Genomic DNA, 27,720 nt, shown 5'->3' on the forward strand with positions numbered 1-27,720 from the left:
ACAACTGGTACATCTACCCTACGCGTATTTTTGCCTTTCTCGTATACTATTTTTATTATTATTTTATTATTGAACCACGATCTCTCTTTCGTTCACTTTCTGCGAAAATGTCGACGTCGCGTTGTCAAAACTGAAAAAACAGAGCACGTTATTAATGTCTCTACCTGGAAGGATTCTTCGCCATCCCAACAAACAATTTAAGCTGAATAAGCTAGTTTTTTAGCCGAAAAGCCTATTTTTGGCTGTATAAACGCTGTATAAATTCTACCGGTTTGATTTTTGTTTTTAGTCGGACATTTTTCAGTTTTTGGAATATTCTCCTGTTGAATGGAGAAATGTATTCACTAGAACATCGATTATCTCCAATTTTACAAGTCCTCCACCAGTCATGAATCCCTTTCATATTTGCTGTCTGATCATAGAACTGACAATCAATACTGAAGATCCTAGCGACAGCACCAATGGAAATCTCTGTGCTTTTGGGGCTTTCCCAACCTGTTCTACTCAGGTCAGGTCATTAAAAATTATTGCTCTTTCAAAAATGACGAATGAGACATGCCACTCCAGCGTCTGAAAGGGAAGATCCATTAATTACGTAACGCAAAAATTGGTCATTTTGAACTCCCCTTCCCCCCTATGTCACACTTTTTATATGAAGCATCCAAAATTTTTGTATGGGTTGTCACACTTCGGGTAACCCCCCCTCCCCTCTCTAAGCGTTACGTAATTTGTGGATGCTCCCAAAATAATAATCTCGCCCAGCAAGCAGATTTTTTTTTAAATTTTAGTTTGGTTTAATTTTAGTTTGATTTCGCAAATCTAGACAGAGAGAATCCTCCGATAAATAAATATTATTATTTAAGCTACACTACAATACATTTTGCTGCGTGCATGATAATATTTTTTTTCAAAATCAAGTGAATTGAGTTCCTGTATTGATAAAAAAATACTCATGACGAAATGTAGCATCAAATCCACAAATTTCCAAAACTTCTCTTAAATTTCGAAGTGATTCTTTGCATTTTTGGTTTATGCCTTATGGAGTGAAGGAGACGCATGGTATGATGATGTGAATTAATTGAAACTGAATCGACTTGCGAAATTGAAACTGAACACAGAACTATCGACTGGAAAATGCAGAAAACCGAACACGAATTAATTGATCTTAATTGCGCCACATTCTGCCACCTAATTCCCACTTGACATGCAACCGAGCACGCAAACTTTCCACTCGGCGAGGGAGGCTCGTTTGCTTAGGGGTTTTTCCCTTTGTCGGCTCGTTTAGCGTTGCTCGATTGCCATCTGTTGTGGTGGGAACAGGTTGATCGGATGGAGGTCCTTCTATTCTAACATCTGTGTATAAACAAAGCATCGTAAAACCGTTTGCACACAGGATAGCGTTCAAAGTTTTCAAGGCTGTGGAAAAGTAAAATTTGTACGACTCGGCTGCGCATCGCACGCAGCCTGTTTGGGGAAATTCGATCCCCGCGATGCAGTAAAACTTTCGGTTTCATCAGTATCTAAATGAAATTGAAGCGGGCTCGGCAGATATAGAAATATTGGGAGTGATTTATTCGAACAAACGTCATCAACCAGCAACCAGCTATCAACATGTCGCAGAAGAGGCGTCTCCGTCGGAAGCGTGAAGAAACCGTTTATGAATATGATTTTTCCTACGAGTTCAGGGTAATTACGCCAATAAATCAAAATTATTTACGGCTGCCTTTTCACGCCACTTTTATCGATAGATGGGTTCTAATGGTTTTGCTATCTCTCCTTTCGTTTGATGTTTCTTTTTCACGACATGCCTGCGGAAAAACAGCGCTTTGCCGAAAGTCTCCAGAAGCCGCTTCGAACCTATCGGATGGAGTTCAATCTCGGCCGTCCGGTGAGCAGCAGCAACAACGCTAATGGCGACGGTTTCCAGGAAATCACGGAAGACGTCTATACCAGCACTTACTCGGCGACGCAGTAAGTACCCACTACTCTCTTATTTGAATGGTTCGATTCATAAGTTTTATTTCCCGGGTCATTCCACCCACTGACTGAAGGGATTGATTTATTGCTTCCCTTCAGTGAGAGCACCAGTAACTCACGCACGCAGAACGCACTTGAGATGATATCTCGACAGAAATGATCTGTTTAGTGTCGAGAAGCTTCTTGGCCACTCAAGTAAAATGTCGGGAAGTGATAAGAAGTCTCGTTGAGTGTTCTTAGTGATGACTACCGCACTTAACATGGACATTCCACAACATGCGGTGCTGCTTCTGTTTCTTGAATTTGATCGAAATACTAACATGATCTTCCAATTCAGATATGATCGCATTACAAAATGCGATATAATCGAATCGGTTACAACAAACATAGCTTCTTTTTGCAGGTTCTTGTCGTTAAATGCATCCTTCCCTTTTTCCTGCTTCCACAGAATCACCAAAATTACCAACAACAAGCTTATCTACGACGCAATGGATTCTCCATCAGCAGCAGCGGGCGTCAGCGGTGCGGTCTCATCTCGGGAAGGCTCGCCGAAGAAGGTGAGCAAGGTGGAACTGCATTCGGATGTGCACCACCAGCCGCAACCCAACGGTGGCAGCAACGCGTCGTCGGTTCAGTTTACGGAAATTCGAAGCTTGAAGCGCATTTCGCGCAACAACGAAGCGGTCGGCACCAACAATGGCATCGAGGAGGGTGACACCATTTTGAACACCCCGGGCATCAGGGATCCGGTGAGTGGTCGCATTTTGACGGTCGGAGAAGCGATTCGGTTGAGGATACTGGATGTGCGGAGTGGTCAGTTGAATGTGAACGGCGAACGGTTGAGTCTAGAGGAGGCGGTACGAAGGCAATTCATCGATGTGGATTTGGTGGATAACTTGTTGAGGCCTGGGGCAGCGCTGGATCGCGACGGGCGACCCATGAGCCTGCTGGAGGTGATACAGAAGGAAATTCTCGAAGCGGAGAATGGCTACGACAGCACGGAGAAGCGAATCAAGGTAACAACCGGCCACGGCTCATCTCCTGTCAAGCGCACCCCCACTGTAAAGTATAACGAAAAAGAAGCAAAAAGTATTGTCGATGCGATTAAGCAGGGCCTGGTCGATACCAGCAGTGGTCTCTACCGTACGGAGACCGGCGACCTTATCACGCTGGCCGACGCCTACGAGTACGGTTACTTGATTCGTAACGAAACAATCAAGATTGCGCCACACACACTCTCTCTGACCGATTCCATCGGACAAGGTCTGGTGGACAATGGTGGTTGGGTCATTGATCGTAACACTGGCGATACGTTCCGACTAGATTCAGCCATCGCGAAAAATTTAATTGATCCCGACTTGCGGGAGATCGTCGACACCAAGAACGACGTTAAGATCACGGTGGCACAAGCCCTGGAACAGGGCATCCTCAATGCTAAAACGGGCCGGTACATGAATCCTTTGACGAAGGAAAAACTGACATTCGCAGAGGCACGGAACCGGCAGCTCATCTGCAAACCGATGACATTAAAAGACGTTTGTGATTTAAATTTGTTCGACAAGACGGATAAAATCGCTTCTCCTACGAGACGCGATCGGGTCAATATTCCAGGTGCTATTAGTTTAGGTGTGTTAGATAGCGATAGCATTAAGTGTGTTTTCAAAACTAAGGGCGAACTGCTGACATTGAAAGATGCCCTCGAGCAGGAACTGATACTTCCGTTCGATAATCGTTTCCGCCATACGGAAACCGGTGAGTTGATGACCATTCCAGAAGCAGTCGATCGAGGTCTGATCTCATCGGTTGCTATCAAATCAATTTTCAATATTTTCGGTTTCAAAGATCCACATTCCGGAGAATTCGTTTCGCTCAATACGGCTCTTGCGAAGAACATTGTACGCAAGAAGGAGGGTCGTTTCCAGTTGGATGTAGGGAAGGGGGTTCTCATTGATTTGCACGAAGGCGTTGCTCAGGGACTTGTCCGTCCAGAAGTTCATGAAATGCTCAACCGTAAAATTGGCGTATTTGTCGAAGGCGGTCATGAATTAATCCTTCTAGATCTAGTCTACCACGATCTTATCGATACTAAAACAGGTTTCCTGTTGGAGCATGGTACCAACAAACACCTCCCATTGGAACCAGCCATAGAACGTAAATTCATTACACCAGAAGGAGCCTTACTATTGATTAGCCTATTGAATATTACCCTAACCACAGAAACCGTTGTAAAAACGATCAAACGTTATGTTACAATCACGCACACCGGAGAGCAGGTGGAAGCTCAACCGGACGTTCTGCTTTCCTTCACCGAAGCTGTCCGTCGGGGGCTGATCGATGAAAACACTCGCACGTATCGTGATCCCGCCACAGGTAATATTTATTCCGTACAACAAGCTTTAAATCATGGCCTTATCCTACCAGACACGGAAGCAGTTCCAGTGTCGGAGGACACTGGTAGCAAAGTTCCTAGTAGTAAGCCGTCTTCCATTCCATTAGAATTTGAAACCCGCGTAACGAAAAGTACCAACGCCAAAAACATCCACATTACAACGGAGTTCTTGGACCGAGAGCGTAGGCAAACTCAATCCTACGAGCTACCTCCCGATGGTTGGCTTTTGGCCGATGCTATCTCGAAGCAACTGTTCGATCCCGTTGCAGGTCTTTTCATTATTCCCGGAACGGATCGTTTGGTTAGCTTCGAAGAATGCATCAATTTGAAGATCATTAACCGACAATCGGCTTTCGTCATTGATCCGAAAAGCCCCCAACGAAGGGTTACATTGGATATTGCCCTCGATAGAAAGTTTATCGATGCTACTGGTCACTATCAGCCGGTAGGACTTGATAAAATCACAATGAAAGAAGCAATCGATCGTAAGCTTATTATTTTTGAACAGCCTTTGGATCGAACATCCGAAGGAGCAACGCAACGCACAATTCAAATTACTAAAACACCTGGTCAGCCAGACGTTATTGAAGTTTCTTCTATCGGTGATCAGATGGTTCAGGTCAAAAGTCTTAAGACTCCTGAACTCCTCAGTCCGGAGCCCTTGCAATTAGCTCCGGGCATCATTTATGATCCTTCCACTGCACTTGTAATTTTCACTGATACGGGTAAGTCTGACAACATTGTCCATGCTGTTACTAGCGGAAAAATTGATCCCAACTTAGTAAAGATCAAGGATCCAATGACAGGCGAGATCATCACCATTACCGAAGCTGTGAATCGAGGTGTTCTTGATCCGCAATCAGGAGCTGTCAAGCATCCTTCGGGACGACTGATGAGCCTAATCGAAGCTGCGCAACAGGGTGCTTTGGCTGTGTGCGGTGCTCCACTGGTGGCTGCCGCTGGAGCTCTAGATTTACTCAAAACGATCGTAGATCCTACAACTGGAGAGGAAATTCCTATCGAGTTGGCCTACGAACGTGGTTTGATCACCAAAAGTCAACTACCCAGTCCGGAGCGAGCCGCGCTGCGGAAGAAACTAAGCGTGGAGGATAACAGTCGCAGGTCCTCAGAAGGATTAGTAGTTACGGTTGGTGATGGCAAGGAACCATTGATTCTTCAACGCATGCGTAAATGTGTTCTGCGGCCAAAGGATGCAGCAGATAAAGGTATTATGGATCAGCCTACGGCTGCAATTCTTGAACGTCCCGAACTTTTTGATGGTGGATTGTCACTGGAACGATCGATTGCCGCTGGGCGTCTGGATGGGAATCAGGGTAAGATAATTGATCCTCAACGAGGACACGTTTTAACGATCAACGAGGCCATGCGTCGCGGAATTCTCGATCGTCATGGAACGAACAACGTGTTCATTCCACTGGCAAAGTCGCTTTCCATTCCAGAATTAAAAACGCAAGGTCTCCTGGACGTTGAGAGCTCGAAGATCTACCATCCTGAGTCAGGTCAGCTTCTAACGTTGAAAGAAGCATCAATTTGTGAAATTGTTGATCCTTTATCCGAAGTTATTATAAACGGCGGTAGTGAACGGCTTCCATTGGAAAAAGCCATTGAGTCCGGGGTAGTTGACGCAGTGAAGGGAACTGTCAATAATGTTAAACTGAGTGATGCAATTGAACAAAATGCTTTTATTGTGCCAAATTATTCTGCAAGAATCCCCCCTGTTGGGATGACCATTCCTGTGATCGTCAAACGACACCTTTTAGACATAAATCGTAAAGAGATTACGCATCCGATCAGTAACAAGCCGATGACGGTAAATGATGCCATCAAGAAGGACTTTGTAATGGCAATTCCATACACACCGAATGTCAATGCCACAGGCATTGATGACGCGCTCAATAGAAAACTGATAAATACGATCAACATTTCATTCAAAAATCCCAAAACATCTGAGGAACTACCACTACAGGAAGCAATTGAAACTGGCTTATTAGAGGTGAAGCCACTTCCAGAAATAGTGCAAGGCCTGCAAGCGAACACAGCAGTGACTTCGATCCAGGAAACGGTATCATCGAGCCACACAATCACTACAAAAACCGTGGAGATCCAATCCGGCTATGCGTTGATCTCGGCCACTGAAGTGCAGGACACAGCAACCGGTGAAATCATATCCGTCGATGAGGCTAGACGACGAGGCATTCTCAGCGATGAGGAACACACCAAGAACGAAGTTCTGAATCAAGAGGTTAACATCAACTTCAGTGATGCTCTCCAGAGGGGCCTATTGGATGTCACGAAAGGAATGTTCCGACATCCGGATAGCGGCGACGTGATGTCAATTTCAGATGCCGTTGAGAAAGGTTATATTGCAACGAAGACGGCAAGTGACGAAGCGCTGAATCGCTCGCCAGAGATGATGCACAAAGTGATAGCTACAGTAGATGTTGGTCAGGGGTCGTTGCTTGATCCCAAGAAACGGGAAATTGTTCATAAGATTAGTATTGATACTGATGATAAGGTGGATCCTACAATTCGCAAGAATTCTCTACCGGAAACGAAGGTGGGCGACGGAAAGTTTGCAGAAAATATAAAGGACGCTGCTAAGCTCGGTTTAATGGCAGTTGTTGGGGCGCCAGTCCTTGGAGGAATGGCTATAGCTGGAGCAGTAAAGAAAGTATTCGAGAAGAAAGAAAGTGAGAAATCAGATTCTGTATCGGTTGTTGACCCGTCTGGTGTTGTGGTAGAGACAACTTCTAAGCAGATCAGTTCAACGTCAATTCAGGTCATTACAAAAACTGTAGAAGGAGTACCCTTGGCGAATTCTGCTTTCCCACTTGATATCGATGATGTTCCCCAGGTTCCAGAAGTTGGTATTTCCGAAATTGCTCCTATCAAGGTTATTACGGAAATCAAGGTTGAGAAAAATACAGAACCAGCTGTGGTTGATCTTACGGAAGAACTTTCCTCTAGTGATCAACCATTTGTGAAAGTTGATGATTCTGTAGTAATTGTTGGAAAACCTGCAACTGTTGTCGATTTAAGTGAGATTGTAGCGGATGCTTCTCAGGCTGATGTAGTTGAAACAGAGACTGAAACAGTTACTTCAATTACAATTAAAAGGCAGATTGAAACGGAAATTACTGAAATAGTCGAAGATGTCAGTGAATTAGACTCAAATGCACAGGAAGTTGTTAAACAAGAGCATAAACCTGAAGATTCTGACAAACATACAGATATTACATCATCAACTCCTTCGGAAAGCCCTGTATTAGCTGTTGTTGATCCTAAAACAGATGATACCGAAAGTAATAAGAAAGTGGTTTCCGAGCAACCTACTCAAGCAGCGAAACAAATAGTGGATCCATTTGAATCCGAACTGTCTGGTGAGCTCTCCACAGATGTTCCTAAAAAAGTTGAGCCAATACCTTCAGAAGTCTCGGAAAACCAACAGGTGAAGAATGCTTATCCAGATTCCACAGAATTTATTGTTGAAGAATTATCAAAAGATACTGAACAACCGAGTGGTGTTGAAGATCTGCCAGGAAATGCTGAACAGAGTATTAGTAGATCCAAAGATCAAATTCCAGTAGAGCAATCTAATGTCGAAACAACTGAGCCATTGTCAGCAGTTAAACCCCATGAAACAATAACTGCAGATAACTCCAAATCACAACTACAAGCTCAGGATTCCGGAAAAGAAGTACAGAAGATGTCACAATCTGCTGATGAAGATGCATTCATACCCAAACCTGAGGAAAGTCAACAGGAGTCAAATACGCTCCCCGACACAAAGGCAATCGCAGTACAAGAAGCCAAGAATGACATTTCAAAACCGAGCGATCTTCAAGCATTTACAGATCAAATCCATTCTGAGCCCATCCCGGATGATCAAAGTCCAGCATCAACAGGTATTACTGAAGGTGAACCAGAAGATCATAATAAAACACCTTCGGAATCACCCAAAACTAATGCTGATGTACCAAAACTTGACGAACCAACGGATGATGATAAACAAATCTTCGATGCAGAGAAACCCACCAGTTCTTCAGACATTAACAACGTTCTTGATGTGCAGTCTTTACCATCATCACAAATTGGTTTAAAGGAAAAAGCAGATGAGTTAGATACGTCCGGTTATACCACCCCAACGACGAAGCCTGCGGATGTTTCTGGGGATTCAGCACCAAAGACAGCTGCTGTTGATTCAGATCTTACTGGAAACGAACCAGAAAGTTCGCAAGCCCCGAACGAAGCAACCTTTACTCCAAATGAAGTTCCTAAGACAGCTGTTGTAAAATCGGAAGAACAGGTACTTGTTGAGATGAAATTGGAAGGTTCGCCAACTTGGAACGAAGAAACAATTATTCCAAGCGAAACTTCCAAGGCAGAACCAGCACTTGAAGAAAAGAAAGCAGAAAATACACCAACATCAAACAAAGAAACCATTGTTCCAAAAGAATCTACAGATGTCCGCGAGGATTCGGTACCTTCTACAACTTCAGTTCCACCTGAAAAAGCCTCGTCCACCACAACAATTACCACCGTGTTCCTTGAAAAGGAGAAAACACCAGAACGCCCAACCAACTTGAAACCAACCAAAGATTCCAGCACAAGTGATACGGGAAAGAAAGTGTTGGACGCAGCCAAGCTGGGACTGATGGCTGTCGTTGGCGCTCCAATTCTTGCCGGCAAGGCCGTTGTGGACGCACTCAAGAAAGATCGATCAACCGAGCAGCCGGAAGTAAAAACCGAGCAAGTCAAACCATCGTCCGTTGTGGACGCACTCAAGAAAGATCGATCAACCGAGCAGCCGGAAGTAAAAACCGAGCAAGTCAAACCATCGTCCGTTGCGGATGCCACAGCGGCATTCCTCGAACAGGAACGATCACCCGGCGATGGTAAACGGGAGTTCCGAGAGCTTGAACAAACCATCGGCGGCATTCTGGAACAGGAAGATGCCGATGGAAAACTTCTCAAAACGCCGGAAAAGCACGTTACATTTGATATTGCCGAGCAAACACCGGAGAAGCGTCCTAAAAATGAACCATACCAGAGACTTCCTCTCGGGGAAGCGATTTCCCAAGGCAAGATCATTCCAAAAGTGTGTCGCGTGATGGTAGATGACAAGGAAATGTCATACACGGTTGAGGAAGGTTTGAATAACAGAAATGTAAGAATATACGACATTGTGGACGTGATATCGCAGGAATTGGTATCATTCGTTGAGGGTGAGGCAGACGGTTTGGTGATCGATGAAACGCTAACCAAGCAAAAATTGATTGATCTGGGTGTGTATGATCCGAATACGGGTGGATTCATCAATCCGAACAACGGGGAAAGGATGTCATTCTGCGATCTTATCTACAACTCCGGTTTGATCGATCCTTCCACGGTGTTCGTGAAAGATCTGGGTCGCGATAAATACGAAAGTTTAGAAGTAGCCCTTCAGAAACATCTCATTGACAAGAACACGGGTCACATGTTGGACAATAAGTCCGGTAAGAAAGTGAAATTCGTTGAATGCTGCAAGCGAGCATGGGTTATTCAAAGAGAACCGTCTAGTGAAAACCTGGATCAGTCTCCTACGCTGGCTGAGGTATTGGACGCTGGCCAATTTAACCCGCAAACGGGAGAATTGGTTCAGAACAACCAAAGTGTTCCGATTGCCGAGGCGCTACGCGCCGGCTTTATTGATAACGATTCCGTTTCAGTGCGAGATCCAACCGATGGCGATGTTTTGCCCTTACGCGTTGCGATCGAGCGTGGAATCATTGATCTCAAGCTGGGCGTGATCTTCAACCGGGAAACTCAAGAGGAGATCGATTTGAATGAGGCTTATAACCGGGGATACATGCTGGAAGGGAAGCGCAAGCCGATCTCCCTGGAAGCCGCAGTTCGTAAGGGTTTGTACAATCCCGAATCGGGATTGATCTTGGATACGATCACCGAAGAGATGGTGGATGTGCAACGTTCGGTAGATAAGGGTATTGTTGATCCGAAGATTTCAAATGTCAAGGATACCAAAGAAAATGTGTTGGTACCTTTGCAGGATGCGCTGGACAAGAAATTGATCGATAGTGAGTCAGGAAAGTTGAAGGATACTGAGACTGACCAGTTGCTTCCATTGAACGTTGCCCTGGAGAAGAAAATGATGGATACAAAGCAGGTCACTCACAGCCTCATTGAAGTTTTGAACAAAGAATTCTACGATCCAACCTCCGGCAAGATCTTAAACCCGGGTAGTGGAGAAGAAAACATCTTGAAGGATGCGATCGATTCCCAGTTGGTTGAGATTGACAGTGTTCTGGTTAGGGACGAACAGAAGGACAAGGTTATCAAATGTGGGGATGCTATCGAATCCGGCTTACTGGATGATGTTCGGGGAGTTTTGACAAGGCCTGAATTGACACTTGATCGTGCCTATCAGAAAGGTTATATCTTGAGTAACAAGAAACCGATTTCCTTGACCGACGCTCTTTTGCGAGGTTTCTACGACCAAAGTAGCGGATTATTGCGCTTTGATGGAGCACCTGGTGTGACCCTTGAAAAGGCCATTGCTGATGGTGAAATCTCCGCTGCTGATTTGATCGTTCGCGATCCTAAGAGCAGGGGAGTGGTGAGTCTTTCGGAAGCCATCCGAGGTGGTCTGGTTGACCCTATCTCCGGACTGGTGGTCGATTCCGGATCTGGTTTGAGCATGGGCATGATGGAAGCGCTGGATCGCGGCATTATTGTCGTGGCAAAGCGAAGATGCAGCCTGCCCGATGCGGTGTTCCGAGGATTGTACGATCCCAAATCGGGTCAGTTTAGCAGTACAACTACGCCGGAGAAACTGTCCACGGAGCGTGCCATTAGGCGCGGTATGCTGGATCCGGAGTCTACCATTGTTAATGTAGCGGGTAAGATCCAACCGTTCGAACTGGCTATTGAGAATGGTACGGTCGATGTGAAGCGAGGTACTATTCAGGATGAAGTGGGTAATAAAATTGATTTCCGTGAAGCGTTCGATCGGGGATTGCTGGTTGAAGTGCGGAAGCCGATCAGCTTGAGTGAAGCCGTCGTGAAGGGTATTTACAAGGAGAGTAGTGGGTTGTTTATGGATCCCAAGACTGGAAGAAAACTTACCCTCGAGCAAGCGATTGCCGAGAAGGTAATTGATCCGAATTCAGTACAAATCAAGGACCCAACAACCGGTTTTTATAAGGATTTGGATTTGGTGGACGCGATCGAAAGTGATTTGATCAACGGACAAGATTCGAACGTTAAACATAGTGGTGATAGAATAACTCTTAAGCATGCCTTCGATATCGGACTGCTTTACGATAGCAAAGCTCCGATCAGCTTGCAGAGGGCCATTCACCAAGGAATCTACGATGATAAGAGTGGAAAGTTTGTGGATCCAGTTTCTGGACGAAAGATCACTCTGCATGAAGCAACTAGGAAGTTCGTTATTAATCCTCAGTTGCCGTGCTACTTCAATGAAACGGATGAGGTAATGCTGAATCTGTTTGAAACATGTAGGGCCAAGTTGATCGATCGGCGAGAGGGGGTTTTCAAAGAGCCTGGTAGCGAGGTGTTCATTCCTTTGAACGAAGCCCTTGCATTGGGTTTGATTGTGGACATTGAAAGTGCTGGGTTCGGGTTGTACGAAACGCTCGCCATGGGTTTCTACGATAAGAAGAGCGGAAAGGTCATACATCCTATTACGAATCGCAAGATCACATTGGAAGAAGCTTGCAGGGAAGATATTGTAAGCTTGGGATCTTCTATTGTCAAGAATACAGTTACTGGAAAGTATATACGCTTGAATGAGGCCATTAGTGCGAAAATAATTGATGATCAAGAGGGTGTTTATATTCTTCCGAAAGGAAACAAGATCGATTTGCAGGAAGCTAGGCGAAAGGGTTTAATTGTAACCAATCAAAAGCTGTTGTCGTTGGAGAAAGCCATTAAGCTTCATCTGTATCGGCAAGATTCAGGAACATTTGTGGAGCCAAATTCTGGAGATCACGTTAGTTTGCAGGAGGCCCTTGACAGTGGATTATTGGACTCTGAGACTACGGTTTATAAGGATGCAGTGACAGGACAGGACAAACCGATTCGGGCAGCAATCGCTGACCAGGACATAGACGTTGCTAAGGGCAAAGTGTTGGATAGGAAATCAGACAGAACTTATAACTTTGACGTAGCGTTTAACAAAGGTTTGCTAGTGACGGTTCAGAGGCCAGTTACAGGAAAGATCTTAGAAAGGAAAGAAAGCATTGATAATTTGCTGCAGGAATCACCTCTAGGTAAAAGTCCAAAGGAGATGAGCTTGAAGGATGCTTTACGGCACGAAATTGTATCGATTGATAAGTCGGTCATGAAGCATCCGACGAGCCGTCAGTTCGTGCCTCTGAAAGTAGCGATTCAAGAAAAGTTGATTACCGAGGATAGCCGTGCCACCGTCGATCCGAAACAGACGTTCTTCGTGTTCGATGGCAGTAACGTCGTATTTGTTCGGCAACCGTTGACGTTTGATCAAGCCGTTGAATCTAGTCTACTGGACCTGTCGACCGGTAAGTTCTTGTACAAAACTCCAACGATTGGTGGTGGTGCAACGGATAGCGATGTTACTGAGGTGTTGAACCTGAAGGATGCGATCGGTCAAGGTTACATCGATCCCGAATCTGTCCTACTGAAAGATGGAGCCAAAAAGAAGTTCTTACCCCTACCGGAAGCATTCCGCAAGGGGCTGATCGATGCCGAAAAGTCGAATGTGCTGGATACCAACACAACCAAGTTGACCTCTCTCCAGACAGCAGTAGACAGCGGTTTACTGATAACTCCAAAACGTGCAATATGTCTCATGGAAGCTCTTGACTATAATTTGTATAATACCGAACGCGGCACCTTCGAGGACCCGTTCCAACCTAACCAACATAAAACCTTAAATGCAACCATACAATCCGGTTTAATTGACCCAACAACAACAATGGTACGTGACATTAGTAACAATAGTGTAATAGTGCCGTTGCTAACCGCCGTCGGCAATGGTCTAATCGATCCGGTCGATGGACATTTCAATCTTGCAAGTGAACAAACTAAGATAGATCTCGTGAAAGCCCGCGACCGAGGATATCTCATACAAGCAGAGCAACGGGTAAGTGGTACCAGACAAACTGCTGCCAATTGTTCAGCGACCAGATTTTTGTGTTCCCTCACACACTCTTACCTGCCGTTTATTTTATATTTTTTTGTCATTTTCAATTTTGAATTTTGGATTTTCGTTAACCACAACACCTTCTGTTTAACCGGTTTTTTTTTTCAATTAAATACTCATCGATTTTACCTACATACTGTGATAAGCTCGTGCTCGTATTTATCCCGCGCTCTCTAAGAATGTGAAGGCCAGTCCCATGTTCATCCCAACCACGTTCGTTCTGTATAACCCCCTCTCGAAATCCTTTCATTGTCGTTCTTCCGGAAGCCCGGAAAAAGCAAACCAAATAAAACGACCGTCAATCACAGAGAATCACGAAAATTTGTCCAAATTTTAGAGATATTAGATCGGATTCGACTGCGATAGAACTCATCTGTGATTCTTTTTCTGATTAACGAATTATCATCAAAATGTGCTATCACGCGAGTAACGTTCTATTTCCATCTTTAGCCATCCCCCCTCGACTAATGATCATTCATCAAGTTCTAATGAGAGATGCGTGTGATCTTCCGAACAACAGTATACTTATTGCGTACATAATGACGATGCGTTTAAATTTCAAGTGATTTGATGATTGTTGACGGCTTTGATGTTCTTTGAATTTTAATTTTGTATAGAGCTTTTGTGTGCACCGTTTCTAATCAACGAGGGTCTCTTACAATTATTCATCTTTCTGCTTGCACTATTTTACTATTTCTGTACATTCCTCCTGTTTTGCAGCATACTATCTTTATTAGGAAGCAGTTTAAAAAAATATATGAAATATTTTGGGATTCAAAAATTGTTTGCCCTTCACGGGCTAAGTCTAAAGGCAACCGTGGGATCAATCGTATGCTCGTGGTCTACCCTTCTATGTATTTTTGTATATTGTTTAATTCTAAAATAATTTTTATGAGCGCTAATATTTTTCCATCATTGCCAAAAATCCGAAAAAAAAACGTAGGTATGGCATTGAAGTATCCGAAAGAAAAAAAATCAGAAGGGATGTGTACAAGACGCAAAGTATATGTTGTTCTTGTACAATGGAAGGCCATCTTTGCGATTAATTTTTTTGCCATCGCCAAGCGGGTGTATTCTGTACTTTGAAGAAAAAAAAATTGTATGAAATGGTGGTCCTGAAAAGAACCGATTTATTTTCAATAATGTGCATTTCCAACCACTAGCAACAAACCTAAATTCACTGACAGTAACAAAACCTTATTTTGTCGCAACGTTTCCCTAGGACACGCTTGTGTTGTGATTTCGCTACAAAAACTAACGTTTTAATTGAGTTTTCTGCCGTCGCTATGACTCAACTATGACTTTCTTTTGTATAAAATGGTGGCCCTGAAAAGAACCGACTCATTTTCAATAATGCACGTTTCCAAACACTGAAAGCAACAAACCCAAAGTCAGAATCTTGCAAGAAAATTTCACTTGAGTGCTGCTGACGCCGACCACAGTCACTCGATGATGATATTCGCTGAAAAATAGAAATCGCTGAAGACGTCAGTTAGTGAATACATTTTCTGCACCAACATTTCACCACCGGCCGTCGCTAGGACCGATAATGACGCCAAAGAATTTTCTGAAGTCACCATGCGATTGTGTTTTGTAGTTGGAGCAAAATTTTCTCGGTTCAACTTTCTTAATAATTGCGCATTTCCAATCACTAACAGCAACAAAGCCAAAGTCAGAATCTTGAGAGAAAAAATCACTTGAGTGCTGCTGATGCCGACGACAGACACTCGATGGTTTATCACTGAATCGCTACTGACGCCATCCCTGCGAATGTTTTTCAGTCGCCTTCCGATTGGACTTTGTTGTTTGACAACATTCTTCTCGGATCAAGAACCGATTTATTTCTAATAATACGCCTTTTTAATAACTAACAACAACCACTCCATATTTGAATCATTGGAGAAAAATGTGATTTGAGAGCTCGCCACTTGTGCCAGTCCGTAAATCGTCGGCGGCGACGTGAAACGGCGAGGCAAATTTTATATTCAATTGATTCTCGACCAAAATGAATCTCGGCAGAAAATTTCGTTTATTACTGATTTTCAGCAAAATATTTACCATAACTCAGCAACCTAAACGTCACTTTTAGGGCCGATGCCCACGTAGCATTTTTTCAAGCTGCGTGCACGCCACGTCCACGCAAGGTACCCAGCATCAAATGTAGTCGTGCACACGTTTACATGTGCATTACTCCATTTGATGCTAGGTACCTTGCGTGAACGCGGCGTGCACGCAGCGTAAAAAAAGTGCTCCGTGGACATCGGACCTTACTGAGATTTCGGTAAAAATCATGTTTGCTGAGACCTTGGCGAAAAAAATAATTGTATTTAGGGACTTTTTCAAGAAAATTGAATGAATTTCTCCGATAAAAGCATTTTTGAGGAAATTCTTCCACTTTTCCCCGAAGAATGCATTCACATTTTCTCGGAATAATTTGGGGACCGATTTGCTATTTGGAGATTTTTTTTCGGAATTTTCTGGTAAATTTCTTCAAAATTTCCTCGGGAAATTCTTCGGAATTGGCTCGCGAAACTCTTTGTAACTTTTTCGGGAAATTATTTTAAATTTCATCTGAAATTCTTTGGAACTTCTCGGGAATTGATTCGGAATTTCATCTCGGAATTTTCCAGAATTTACACGGGAAATTCTTCGGAAATTGCCCCAGTTTTTTTTTGGGTTTTCCTCGAGTATTTTTTTTTGTGTTTCATCCGCAAATTCTTCAAAATATCCTCGGAAAATTTTCCCGCATTTTACTCAGAAAATTCTTCAGAATTTGAAATGAAATTCTTCGAGCTTTCCTGGTGAATTTTTTCAGAGTTTCCTTGAAAAATTCTTCGATATTTCCACGGAAAATTGTTCGGAATTTTTCGAAAATTTTTCAAAATTTCCTCACAAACTTTATCAGGAGATTCTTCGGAATTTTCGCGTGAAATTCTTCGGATTTTCCTCGGGAAATTCTTCAGAAATTTCTCGGGAAATTCTTAGGATTTTGTTCGGGTTTTCTTTGGAAAATTCTTCGGAATTTCCTGGGAAATTCGTCGGAATTTCTTCTGATTTTTTTTTTCGAAATTTCCTCGGAAAAATGTTTGGAGTTTCCTCGAATAATTCTTAAGATTTTTTTCGGGGAATTGTTAGAAATTTCCTCAGGAGATTTTTCTGAATTTTCTCGCAAAATTCTTCTCATTGGGAAATTCCTTGCAATTTTCTCAAAAAATCTTCGGAATTTCTTCAGAATGTTCATCGGAATTTTCTCAAAAGATTCTACGGAATTTCCTCGAGAGATTCTTTAGAATTTCTTGGAAAAAATCTTCGGAATTCCCTTGAAAAATTCTTCAATAATTTTCAATAAAAATTCTTCATAATTTTCTCAGGAAATTCCTCTCCTTAGGAGATTCTTCGAAATTTCCGCTCAAGTGATTCTTCGCAATTTCCTCAGGACATTCGTTGGAATTTTCTAGAAAAATCTTCAGATTGGGTTTTTCTTAGCAATTCCAAAAAAAAAATCGGAATTTCCTTAGAAATTCCTTCGGATTTTTCTAAAGAGATTCTTTGGAATTTCCTCTGGAGATTCTTTGGAATTTTCTCGAAAAAAAATTCAGAGTTTCCTTAGTAGATTCTTTGGAATTTTATCGAAAAAATCTTCGGAATTTCCTCGAAAAATTCTTCGGATTTTTTTAGGAAAATTGTTCAGGAATTGTTTGGAATTTCTCTGGATTTTTCCTCATAAAATTCTTCGGATTTCCTTCGGGATTCCCTCGGGAAATTCTTCTCATTTTTAGGGATTTTTTTTTAATTTCTCGTAAAAATCTTTGCAATTTTCTCGGAAAACTCTTCGGGATTTTCTCATGAGGTGACAGTCTCCAAATTTTAGATTCTGATTTGACACCCAGTACATTCGCCGTTCAAGGAAAGTTTTTCTGAACGAATTTCTCTAAATTTATTTCTCTAAATGATAATGATATTGCAAATGAGTTGTCACAATGGGCATGTAGAACAAGTTCAATTGTCGGCCGAGGGTTTTATTTTATGTGAAGAGATCCGGGGAATAAAATATATTTGTGCTTGCCACACGATATACTTATTCATGAAAGCCTTTGATTAGTAATCGTGCAAAGAAAGAATGTTGGACAAAAAAACTGGACTCATTCACGACTCATTTTGTCATTTGTGCCATTATTTGTACGCATATTATACTGTTTTAAGGAACATCACATATTACAACTTTGCATCACTCGAGTATCATTCCTTTGCATGCCCTTAATCAGACCTTTTAAAACCTTTATAAAACCAAATCCTTCTATAGTGCTTTTTTGCAATTTAAATCCTTTCAATAGCCCAATGTGCTTTTTTACAGTTTCCTCTCAACTCAACTATGTGCTTCGGTTAATTATTATGAATAATCTGTGTTGTCTATTTCATCAAGATTAAGTGCATGTTCCAATCAGTAAAGAAAAGCGATCGTTGATTCTCTCCTAAATAATCCTGTACGGCCGTACAGGACCGGGTCGGTAAACACTCTCACACACGCACTCACACTGACACTATCTTCTACTAGAATTCCTCTCTCACTCTCCTACTTCGAGCCTTTTTCTCTCACATTGCGTTACCATGACATTCAACAGTACACCTTTTCTCGCAAATGCACGCACACAAACAAGCAGCTAAATCACTGAAGTTTCCCAATCAAACCAAACAACCCAATTCGAGAGCTCGTCATCATCAAACTTTTAGCTTCAATTGATTGAATAAATGCCCAAGAGATTCAAATTTTCAAATTACATCGTACGCAATGTGTATGCAAATGAACACGTGACAGAATGAATACCACCACCAACCAACCAAATATCAACCAAGAACATCCAACGAAACAGCACCACTACATACATAAAAGCAAGCATGGCATTCCCGATTCGCGATCGCACTCATTCGACATGTGTGTGTGATTGTGTAAGTGTACGAAAGCTCGAATCGCATCGCAACCATTGCTCGGGTGAATCAGCTGCGCAGCTGTGATGTTTCAATGTTCTAATCTACTACCAACACATGACAGCAAAAAAAAAAACAATCGTTCGTCACATGTTTAAAATAAGGCGAATAATGCGTGTAAGTGCGTAACATTTCCCGTTCAACAACACCACTAATGTTTACCGTCACGTCACACAAACATACTGACATATCGAGCAAAAGATTAAGGATTTGCCCTAAAGAAAAAAGGCCAAGCAATGCGACAAATACTTTTTTCTTCGTTTCAAACCAATGACACTTTAATTCTAAACGATAAGATCAATATATGTGTAGATGTTTTCTTAGTTTTGCATGAGCAATTTAACGTTTTCGAAACCATGGTTTCTAGAATCATGTTTAGATATTAACTTAACTTCTTCAATGTTTGTTTTTATCCTCACAAAAAAAAACATTTTTCGTTTGTTTTCAGGACTGTAAATATTCGATGTTTTTAGTTTTGTTCAGTTTTTAAACCATTACGTATTTGTTGAACGTTTCGAACGATGCAATATAACTAAAACTGCACGTTTCTAACCCCTGTAAAAGAACAATAGAACGTATCCACTAACACAACCACACAAACCAATAACTATACTGACTGCGCGCGTGCGACTTATGGTTTGCGTCCTGAATGCGTTTTTTTGTGTATGTGTTATCTTCTAATTTTGTTTAACGATGAATATATGTATGTATGTGTGTACAGAATCCCAAACTGATGTTGTACAGCTACTGGCAAAAGGGTCGCACGTATACAGACTGAGTGTCGTCCTTATACAAAAAGCAAAACATCACTTCATAAAAAAACCAAAACACCCCTGACATGACGTTCGGAGGCACCATCTTTTTATATGTATTGTTCACACCCTTCTTCAACCTCTGTGTGCGTGTGTGCACTTTTCTCCTTTCTGCTATTGTTTGTTGGTTCTGCCTGGCTGCCATGGTTATGTGTTTTACCTTTGTTCTGGTGTTTCCTTCTTTGTTTTCTATGTATGTTTCTTTTCAGCATTCGGGCTTCCTGTATTTTTTTCAGTGTACCTTCTATGATTGCGTTTTGTGGTATTTTTGTTCTTATCAGTGTACCATCATCATTAATACAATCATTTTCAGCTTTCCGTATGATGAAATCCTTTTGTACAAAACATGATTTCCGCTTTTGAAACTGACATCACCGATTATCCTTTGTATAATCCGTGGAATTTAATCATCCAATTATGTTGTTTCGATTTTCTTACGCACCAATAGCAAGCCGTCGTCGAAAAGTTTGCCCTTTGTGAAGATCACCTTGCAAAACTTCTGGAATGGATTACCAAGGTCGAGCAGGACATTGCCTCCGTTGGTGGACCGAAAGAACGCGTTGATGATTTGAGAAATCAAATCAACTCGCTCAAGGTAAGTCATCCTCGTATTTCTAAGGTTTGATTATTTCCTCCAATGATCATCGCATTTATGATATAGTCGTTTATGATCACTCAAACCATGGGTTTCACCTTCCGTACCTAATCCGACTACGTCTATTTGTTCCCTCGGTGCTACAGCAAATCAAGGATGACATCGACGCCCAATCGCGTCCGGTTGCGTCCTGCCTGGAGCAGGTCCGTCAGCTAGTCCTGACCGGTGGAGATGTACTGAGCGCTCCAGAAGTTGCAGCCCTGGAAAGTTCTGGCCGTGAATTGCGCTCTCGCGTGGATAAGGCACAGGACCGAACCGGAAAGCTACTGCGCCGTCTGGGTGCCGCTCGTGATGAGCTCGGAAAGCTTCGCTCCGAGTTGGATACCTTCTCCTCTTGGTTACAGACATCGCGTCGAACGCTGGAAGACAAGGAAAGTACTCTGTCGGACCTGAACCGTCTGTCGACGCAATCCGAATCGGTGAAGGAATTCCACGGGGACGTCGTCGCTCATCAGGCAGATCTTCGATTCATCACCATGGCCGCACAGAAGTTCGTCGATGAATGCAAGGATTACCTCTCCGTTTTGAACGATTTCCGTACCACTTTACCCGAGAGATTACCCCACATCGAACAGGTTTCCAGCTCTGACAGCCCGATTCGTCAAGAAGTATCCTTGGTCACTGCCCAATATCGTGACCTACTAAATCGTGCCAATGCTCTATTAGACCGCCTAGCAGGACTGGGAGGTCGCCAACGAGATTACCAGGAAGCGTTGGAGAAGGTTCGTTCTTGGCTGCGAGATGTACAACCTCGAGTCAGCGCAGTGCTCTCCGATCCTATTGCTGCCGATCCACAATCAGTACAGGATCAAATGAATCAAACCAAAGCACTGCAAAGTGAGTTCTTATCTCAGGGACGACTCATCGACAACGTGCAACACAGTCTGGATTCTCTACTGAAGTCCCTGGCTGGACGTCTCAGTCCATCTGAGGTGTCTGCCTTGGAAATCCCTGTTGAAGACGTTAAGGACAAATACAATCAACTCCTTGAAGCATTAGGAGATCGTTCCAAGTTGCTCGATACGGCCCTGGTTCAGTCACAAGGTGTCCAGGACGCACTCGATGGGTTGTCCGGTTGGATCAATCAGTCCGAAGATAAGTTCAAGCTACAAAACCGCCCAGCGTCTCTCATCAAAGATCGCCTTAACGAACAAGTACGCGAGCATCGTGGTTTGCTAAATGATCTTGAATCACATCGTACCAGCTTGGAAAGTGTAACTCTATCCGCACGCGAACTTATGGCCAACGCCTCAAATGCTCGCCTCGCCAAGAGAATCGAAACCAACTTGAGTGATGTTACTGGAAGATTTGAGAAATTACTCGACAAGGCCTTGAAACGTGGTGAATTCCTTGAAGATACGCTGGCTCAACTGATTAAGTTCAACGAAGATGCTGCCACCTTAGAACAAGAGCTTTCCAATCTGCAGGAAGCTCTCGATGGTAGAGAACTCACGTCACTGCCAGCAGACACGCTGACTCAGCGAATGATCGAACTAACCAGAAACAAAGAACATCTCCGTCCTTTGTACGAGAACTGCGTAAGACTTGGCAAAGATCTCATTTCCAAACGGGATGTAACCGACACGGGTGTAGTCAGAGATCGCGTTAAGGCTTTGGAGAACGCCTGGAAAAATCTCGATGTAACTCTGGAAGATAAACTCAAACTATCCAAACAGAAAGCTGAACAATTGAACGCCTACGAAGACCTCAAAGATCAAGTGCTGGTATGGCTATCCAGCATTGAAACCAGAACGAATAACCTAGCTCCAGTTGCAGTGGATGTCGATACGATCAAATATCAGATCGAGGAAGTGAAACCGTTGGTCAAGGAGCACCGTGACTATGGCGTTACTGTCGATAAGGTCAACGACCTGGGAGCTCAGTACGATGCCTTAGTCCGTCCAGACAGCCCAACCCGCAAACGATCGGCGTACAGTCCAATCAAACGATCAACCGTCAGCCCAATGCGCCGCACGTCGGGAGATGCGCGATCACCAAGTCCAACCAAGGGTCTGGGCCCAAGCCCAACCGTGTCGCCGCTATCTCCCGGTGGATCGAGCGGATTTGGTAGCCGGCGATCATCGCAAGATGGTTTCCAGCTAACCGATCTTACACCGATCCAGCAACAGCTGACGGAGATCAACAATCGGTACAGCTTGGTTGGAGCCCGTCTGAACGACCGCCAGAACGAACTCGACTCTGTCAGAGATGAAGTTCGCAAGCATCAGGAGAGCCTGAAAACTTTGGCTAGTTTCCTGGACAAAATCCAACGACAGGTGCCCAAGGAAGTCATTAGCAATAAGGACGAAGCCGACCGATGTAATAAGCAAGCTCGTAAAGTTTTGGAAGAAATGTATGAGAAGCAAAGTCTGCTTGATTCTACCAAAGCACAGGTGAAAGACTTACTGAAACGCAAACCCGATGTGCAAGGTGCTGATCGCTTACGATCCGAGCTAGATGCTGTGGCTGATCGTTGGAAAAATTTGAATGACCTTTGCAAGGACCGCATCAACTTCTCTGAACAGCTGCGTGATTTCCTGGATACCCATGACAACCTCAATACTTGGCTCGGAGCTAAAGAGCGTATGTTGACCGTACTCGGACCCATTTCATCGGACCCACGCATGGTACAAAGCCAGGTTCAGCAAGTGCAAGTTCTACGCGAAGAATTCCGCGGTCAACAACCACAGTTGAATCACTTGCAAGAAGTTGGTAACGCTGTACTCGAATACCTCCGAGAATCGTCTCCAGAAGGACAGTCCGTTGCCTCCAAGTTGAAGAACGTACAAAAGAAATGGGATGACCTCGTTAGCCGCCTGGATGATCGTGCACAAAGCTTGGGAGCCGCGGCCGATACATCCAAAGAATTCGATGCTGGTCTCAACCGTCTACGAGAAGCCTTGCAAAACATCAGCGACAATCTGGATGCCCTTCCAACGGATCGCGATCACCAGGAGAATTTGCGAAAGATCGAAAACCTCGAAAGACAACTTGAAGGACAGCGACCGCTGTTGGCTGATTCGGAAGCTGCGGGTGAAGCTCTTTGCCGTGTTCTCAGTGATCCAGCATCTCGAGCTGACGTCAATGCCCGTCTGGCAGCAGTTGGTAAACAATATCAAAACCTTCAGAAGAAATTGGATAACCGAAAGGCAGAAACTGATTCTGCTTTGCGAGATGGACGGCAGTTTGCCGAAACTTGTGCTAGAACGCTTGGCTGGCTGTCGGGAGAATTGGGCAACCTTACAGATCGTCTACTAGTATCTGCCCATCGTCCAACGCTCCAACACCAGATCGACACACACGAACCCATCTATCGTGAAGTGATGAGCCGTGAACATGAAGTGATCATGTTGCTAAACAAAGGTCGAGAATTGCAAGACAAGCCAGGACAGGTCCCAGATCGCACTGTTCAACGCGATCTGGAGAAAATCTCTCAACAATGGGAACGGTTGCGCAACGCAGCCGTTGATCGGCATTCAAGACTACAGACCTGTTTGGAGCACTGCAAGAAACATTCCGCTGCTTCGGAAACGTTCTTGGCGTGGTTGCGTGGAGCTGAAGACAAGCTGAGTTCGTTCAAACCCGGTATCCTTAAGAAATCGCAACTTGATCAGCAACTGAAAGAGCTGCAGGCATTCCGCTCAGATGTATGGAAGAAATCAGGCGAATATGAAAATACACGAGGTTTGGGCGAAACCTTCATCGGAGCTTGCGATGTGGATAAGGATCCGATCAAGGCTGAACTGCAGGATATGAAGGACCGGTGGGAACGTTTGAACAACGATCTCATTGCTCGGGCTCAAACCCTCGATACATGTGCCAAACGTCTTGGCGATTTCAACGAAGAATTGCGAGATTTAGAACATGCTGTTGGTCGCTGCGAAGATCGTCTGGCAGCGCATGATGCTTTGGGGGGTGCCGCCAAGGATCCAAAATTGTTGGATCGTGTCAAGACTATCAAAGAAGATGCCTCCGCTCTGCGTAAACCGTTGCAATCTGTTCGCAAACTGGCCGGAGATATTGCTGTTGAAGCCCGTGCTGCTGGCGGTGATGCCGATCACTTGAAGAACGATGTTGATGGAATTGCCGATCGTATTGAAGATCTTCACGGTCGCTTGGATGATCGTTGTGGTGAGCTCCAATCAGCCGCCACGGCAGTGTCGCAGTTCAACGATGCGGTTAAGGCTTTGGGACTTGATCTCAATGATTTGGAGAGTCAAATTGATTCGTTGAGTCCACCTGCTCGGGAAATTAAGACCGTGATGAATCAACTTGATGAGGTAGCAGGTATTCTGAGCAAGATTGATCGTACCGCAAGCCATGTCGTTAGCATTGAACACGCTGCAGAACAGTTGGTTGATTCAGGATTCGCTCCGGATACGGTTGGTACACGAGATCAGATCGGTACGCTGAGACGACAGCTTGGCAAGTTGGAAAATCGAGCACGCGACCATGATGATGCTTTGCAAAAGGCCTTGAAGGCACTGCAGAAGTTCTACGATCTACACCAGCGTACGTTGGATGATTTGACTGATGTAGCCGACCAAGTGAAGAAGCTGAAGCCGGTTAGCTCGGAATTGGAACAGATTCGTAACCAGCAAGATGATTTCCGCCGCTTCAAGCAACGTCATGTTGAGCCATTGATTCAGAACATCGATGAAGTTAATCGCAGTGGTCAAGATTTGATCCGATCTGCTCAAGGTGGTGTTCCAACTGGAGTACTGGAGAAAGATCTTGAGAGAATCAACGAGAAATGGAATGATCTTAAAGAGAAGATGAATGAGCGTGATCGCCGGTTGGATGTTGGACTGTTGCAGTCTGGAAAATTCCAGGAGGCATTGGATGGCCTTTCTCAATGGCTGAAGGATACCGAAGAAATGGTTGCCAACCAGAAACCACCAAGTGCCGATTACAAGGTTGTGAAGGCTCAATTGCAAGAACAGAAGTTCCTCACGAAGTTGCTGATGGATCGCCAAAACTCTATGTCTTCGCTGTTCCAACTTGGGCAAGAGGTCGCAGCTGGTTGTGATGCCTCTGAGAAGGCCGCTATTGAACGCCAACTGAAGGAACTGATGGGACGCTTCGACGCCCTGACGGATGCTGCTCAGACTCGTACTCTAGATCTAGAGCAAGCTATGCATGTCGCTAAACAGTTCCAAGATCAACTGATTCCACTGACGAAATGGCTGGATGGTGCAGAGCGTGCAGTGAAAGCAATGGAGTTGGTGCCTACTGACGAAGAAAAGATTCAGCAGCGTATTCACGAACACGAACGATTGCATGACGAAATTCTGTCCAAACAGCCTGACTTCAGCGAGCTGGCTGATATTGCTGGACAGCTCATGGAACTGGTTGGTGACGACGAAGGAGTTGTGTTGAGCGAGAAAGTGAAGCATACTACCGACAGGTACACGGATTTGGTACACGCTAGCGAGAATATTGGACATGTGTTGAATGAATCACGTCAAGGTCTGCGTCATTTGGTGCTAACCTATCAAGACCTAGTCTCGTGGATGGAGAATATGGAAAATCGTCTACAGAGGTTCCGTGTCATTCCGGTGCATACTGAGAAATTGCTAGAGCAGATGGAGGTGTTGGTAGAGCTGAACGAAGACATTGCCAGCCGATCACCCAATGTGGAATCTACAGTTGAAGCCGGATCGGAACTGATGAAGCACATTTCCTCGGACGAAGCACTACAGTTGAAGGATAAGCTTGACTCACTACAGCGTCGTTATGGAGAACTTACAACAAAGGGCGGCGATCTTTTGAAACATGCTAAGGATGCCCTGCCGTTAGTACAACAGTTCCACCAATCGCATATCCGTTTGGTAGATTGGATGCAAGCTGCTGAGTCGAAACTGGCTACCGGAGATTCCAACGAAATCGACATCGTGCGCCTTGAATCAGATTTGAGCGAAATGAGACCGGTACTTGAAACAGTCAACTCGGTGGGTCCTCAGTTGTGCCAGATTTCTCCAGGAGAAGGAGCTTCTACGATCGAAGGAATCGTCACTCGCGACAACCGTCGCTTCGAAGCGATTGTTGAACAAATTCAACGCAAGGCCGAACGTCTGCACCTTAGCAAACAACGCAGCAATGAAGTTACTGCCGATATCGACGAACTGCTGGAATGGTTCCGAGATATGGATGCCACACTGCGCGATGCTGAACCACCAGCAATGACACCTAAGCTGGTTCGAGCACAGTTGCAAGAACATCGCTCAATCAACGACGACATCTCCAGCCAGAAAGGACGTGTTCGTGATGTTACTTCGTCTGCAAAGAAGGTACTCCGAGAATCGCAGCCCAACGAAAATACCATTGCCTTGCGTGAGAAATTGGAAGATCTAAAGGAAGTTGTAGAAACTGTAGCTGGACTCTGCTCGAATCGCTTGGCCATACTGGAGCAAGCTCTCCCACTGTCGGAACACTTTGCCGATTCACACACTGGCTTGGTCACTTGGTTGAACGACATGGAACATCAAATTTCCATGTTGGCCATGCCGGCACTTCGAGCTGATCAGATTGCCATCCAACAAGACAAGAACGAGCGATTGACGCAATCCATCTCCGAGCACAAACCTCTTTTGGATAAACTGAACAAGACCGGAGAAGCGTTGATGGCCTTAGTTGCCGATGACGATTCAGCTAAGATTAGTGAAATTCTTGAATCGGACAATGCCCGTTACGCTGCCTTACGCACGGAACTTCGTGAACGCCAAAATGCCTTGGAGCAAGCTCTGCAAGAATCTAGTCAGTTTTCGGATAAGTTGGAAGGTATGTTACGTGCCCTACAGAACACTGCCGAGCAGGCCAACCAGGCCGATCCAATTTCCGCCCATCCACCAAAGATCCGTGATCAAATCGAGGAGAATGCAGCACTTGTTGAGGACATTGATAAACGAGGAGAAGCCTTCGCTGCTGTCAAACGTGCCGCCACGGATGTCATTTCTAAGGCTACCAACCCGTCTGACCCAGCTGTACGCGACATCAAGAAAAAGTTGGAGAAACTGAACAATTTGTGGAATGAACTGCAGAAAACTACTTCCAAGCGTGGATCTGCCCTGGATAATACACTTTCCGTAGCAGATAAGTTCTGGAAGGAGATGCAAGCTGTAATGGAGACATTGAAGGAACTGCAAGATGCTCTCCAGACGCAGGAACCTCCGGCGGCACAACCACAGGCCATCAAGAAACAACAGGTTGCCCTCCAAGAAATTCGCCAGGAAATCGACCAAACCAAACCGGAAGTGGAACAAGTGCGCCGAACTGGAAGCAACTTGATGTCGCTCTGCGGCGAACCGGACAAGCCCGAAGTGAAGAAGCACATCGAAGATTTGGACCACGCCTGGGATAACATCACCGCTCTGTACGCCAAGCGCGAAGAGAACCTGATCGACGCCATGGAGAAGGCAATGGAGTTCCACGAGACGTTGCAGAATCTGTTGAACTTCCTGGCCAAGGCGGAGGACCGCTTCCAGAAGTTGGGCCCGCTCGGCTCCGACATCGAAGCCGTCAAGAAGCAGATCGAACAGTTGAAGCACTTCAAGGATGACGTCGATCCGCACATGGTTGAAGTTGAGGCGCTGAACAGGTGAGTGAAGTCGTTTGTTTCTAGTTTAAGGTTTTGTATAATATCCAATTCCGGTGACGGATGATCTAGATTATATAATGGTGT

General features: G+C 44.4%; 1 protein-coding gene across 9 annotated transcripts in view; it reads left to right on the forward strand.

Annotated features, from left to right (window-relative positions):
• Window positions 1-1,539: 1,539 nt before the first annotated feature.
• The window catches only part of LOC134204925 (uncharacterized), a 33,303-nt gene continuing 7,122 nt past the window's right edge, over window positions 1,540-27,720 (forward strand). For 5 of the 9 annotated variants that reach the window (XM_062679734.1, XM_062679736.1, XM_062679733.1 and 2 more), the window contains exons 1-5: window positions 1,541-1,686; window positions 1,823-1,971; window positions 2,426-13,526; window positions 19,833-19,979; window positions 20,126-27,636. In XM_062679734.1, the coding sequence (XP_062535718.1) occupies window positions 1,612-1,686; window positions 1,823-1,971; window positions 2,426-13,526; window positions 19,833-19,979; window positions 20,126-27,636 (18,983 nt within the window). In that variant the 5' untranslated portion in view covers window positions 1,541-1,611. Of the gene's footprint in view, window positions 1,687-1,822; window positions 1,972-2,425; window positions 13,527-19,832; window positions 19,980-20,125; window positions 27,637-27,720 lie in introns of all 9 variants that reach the window. The other 4 variants (XM_062679730.1, XM_062679732.1, XM_062679737.1 and 1 more) reach the window with 3 other exon arrangements.

The sequence above is a fragment of the Armigeres subalbatus genome, unplaced genomic scaffold, assembly GCF_024139115.2.
Source record: "Armigeres subalbatus isolate Guangzhou_Male unplaced genomic scaffold, GZ_Asu_2 Contig970, whole genome shotgun sequence".
NCBI lineage: Eukaryota > Metazoa > Arthropoda > Insecta > Diptera > Culicidae > Armigeres > Armigeres subalbatus.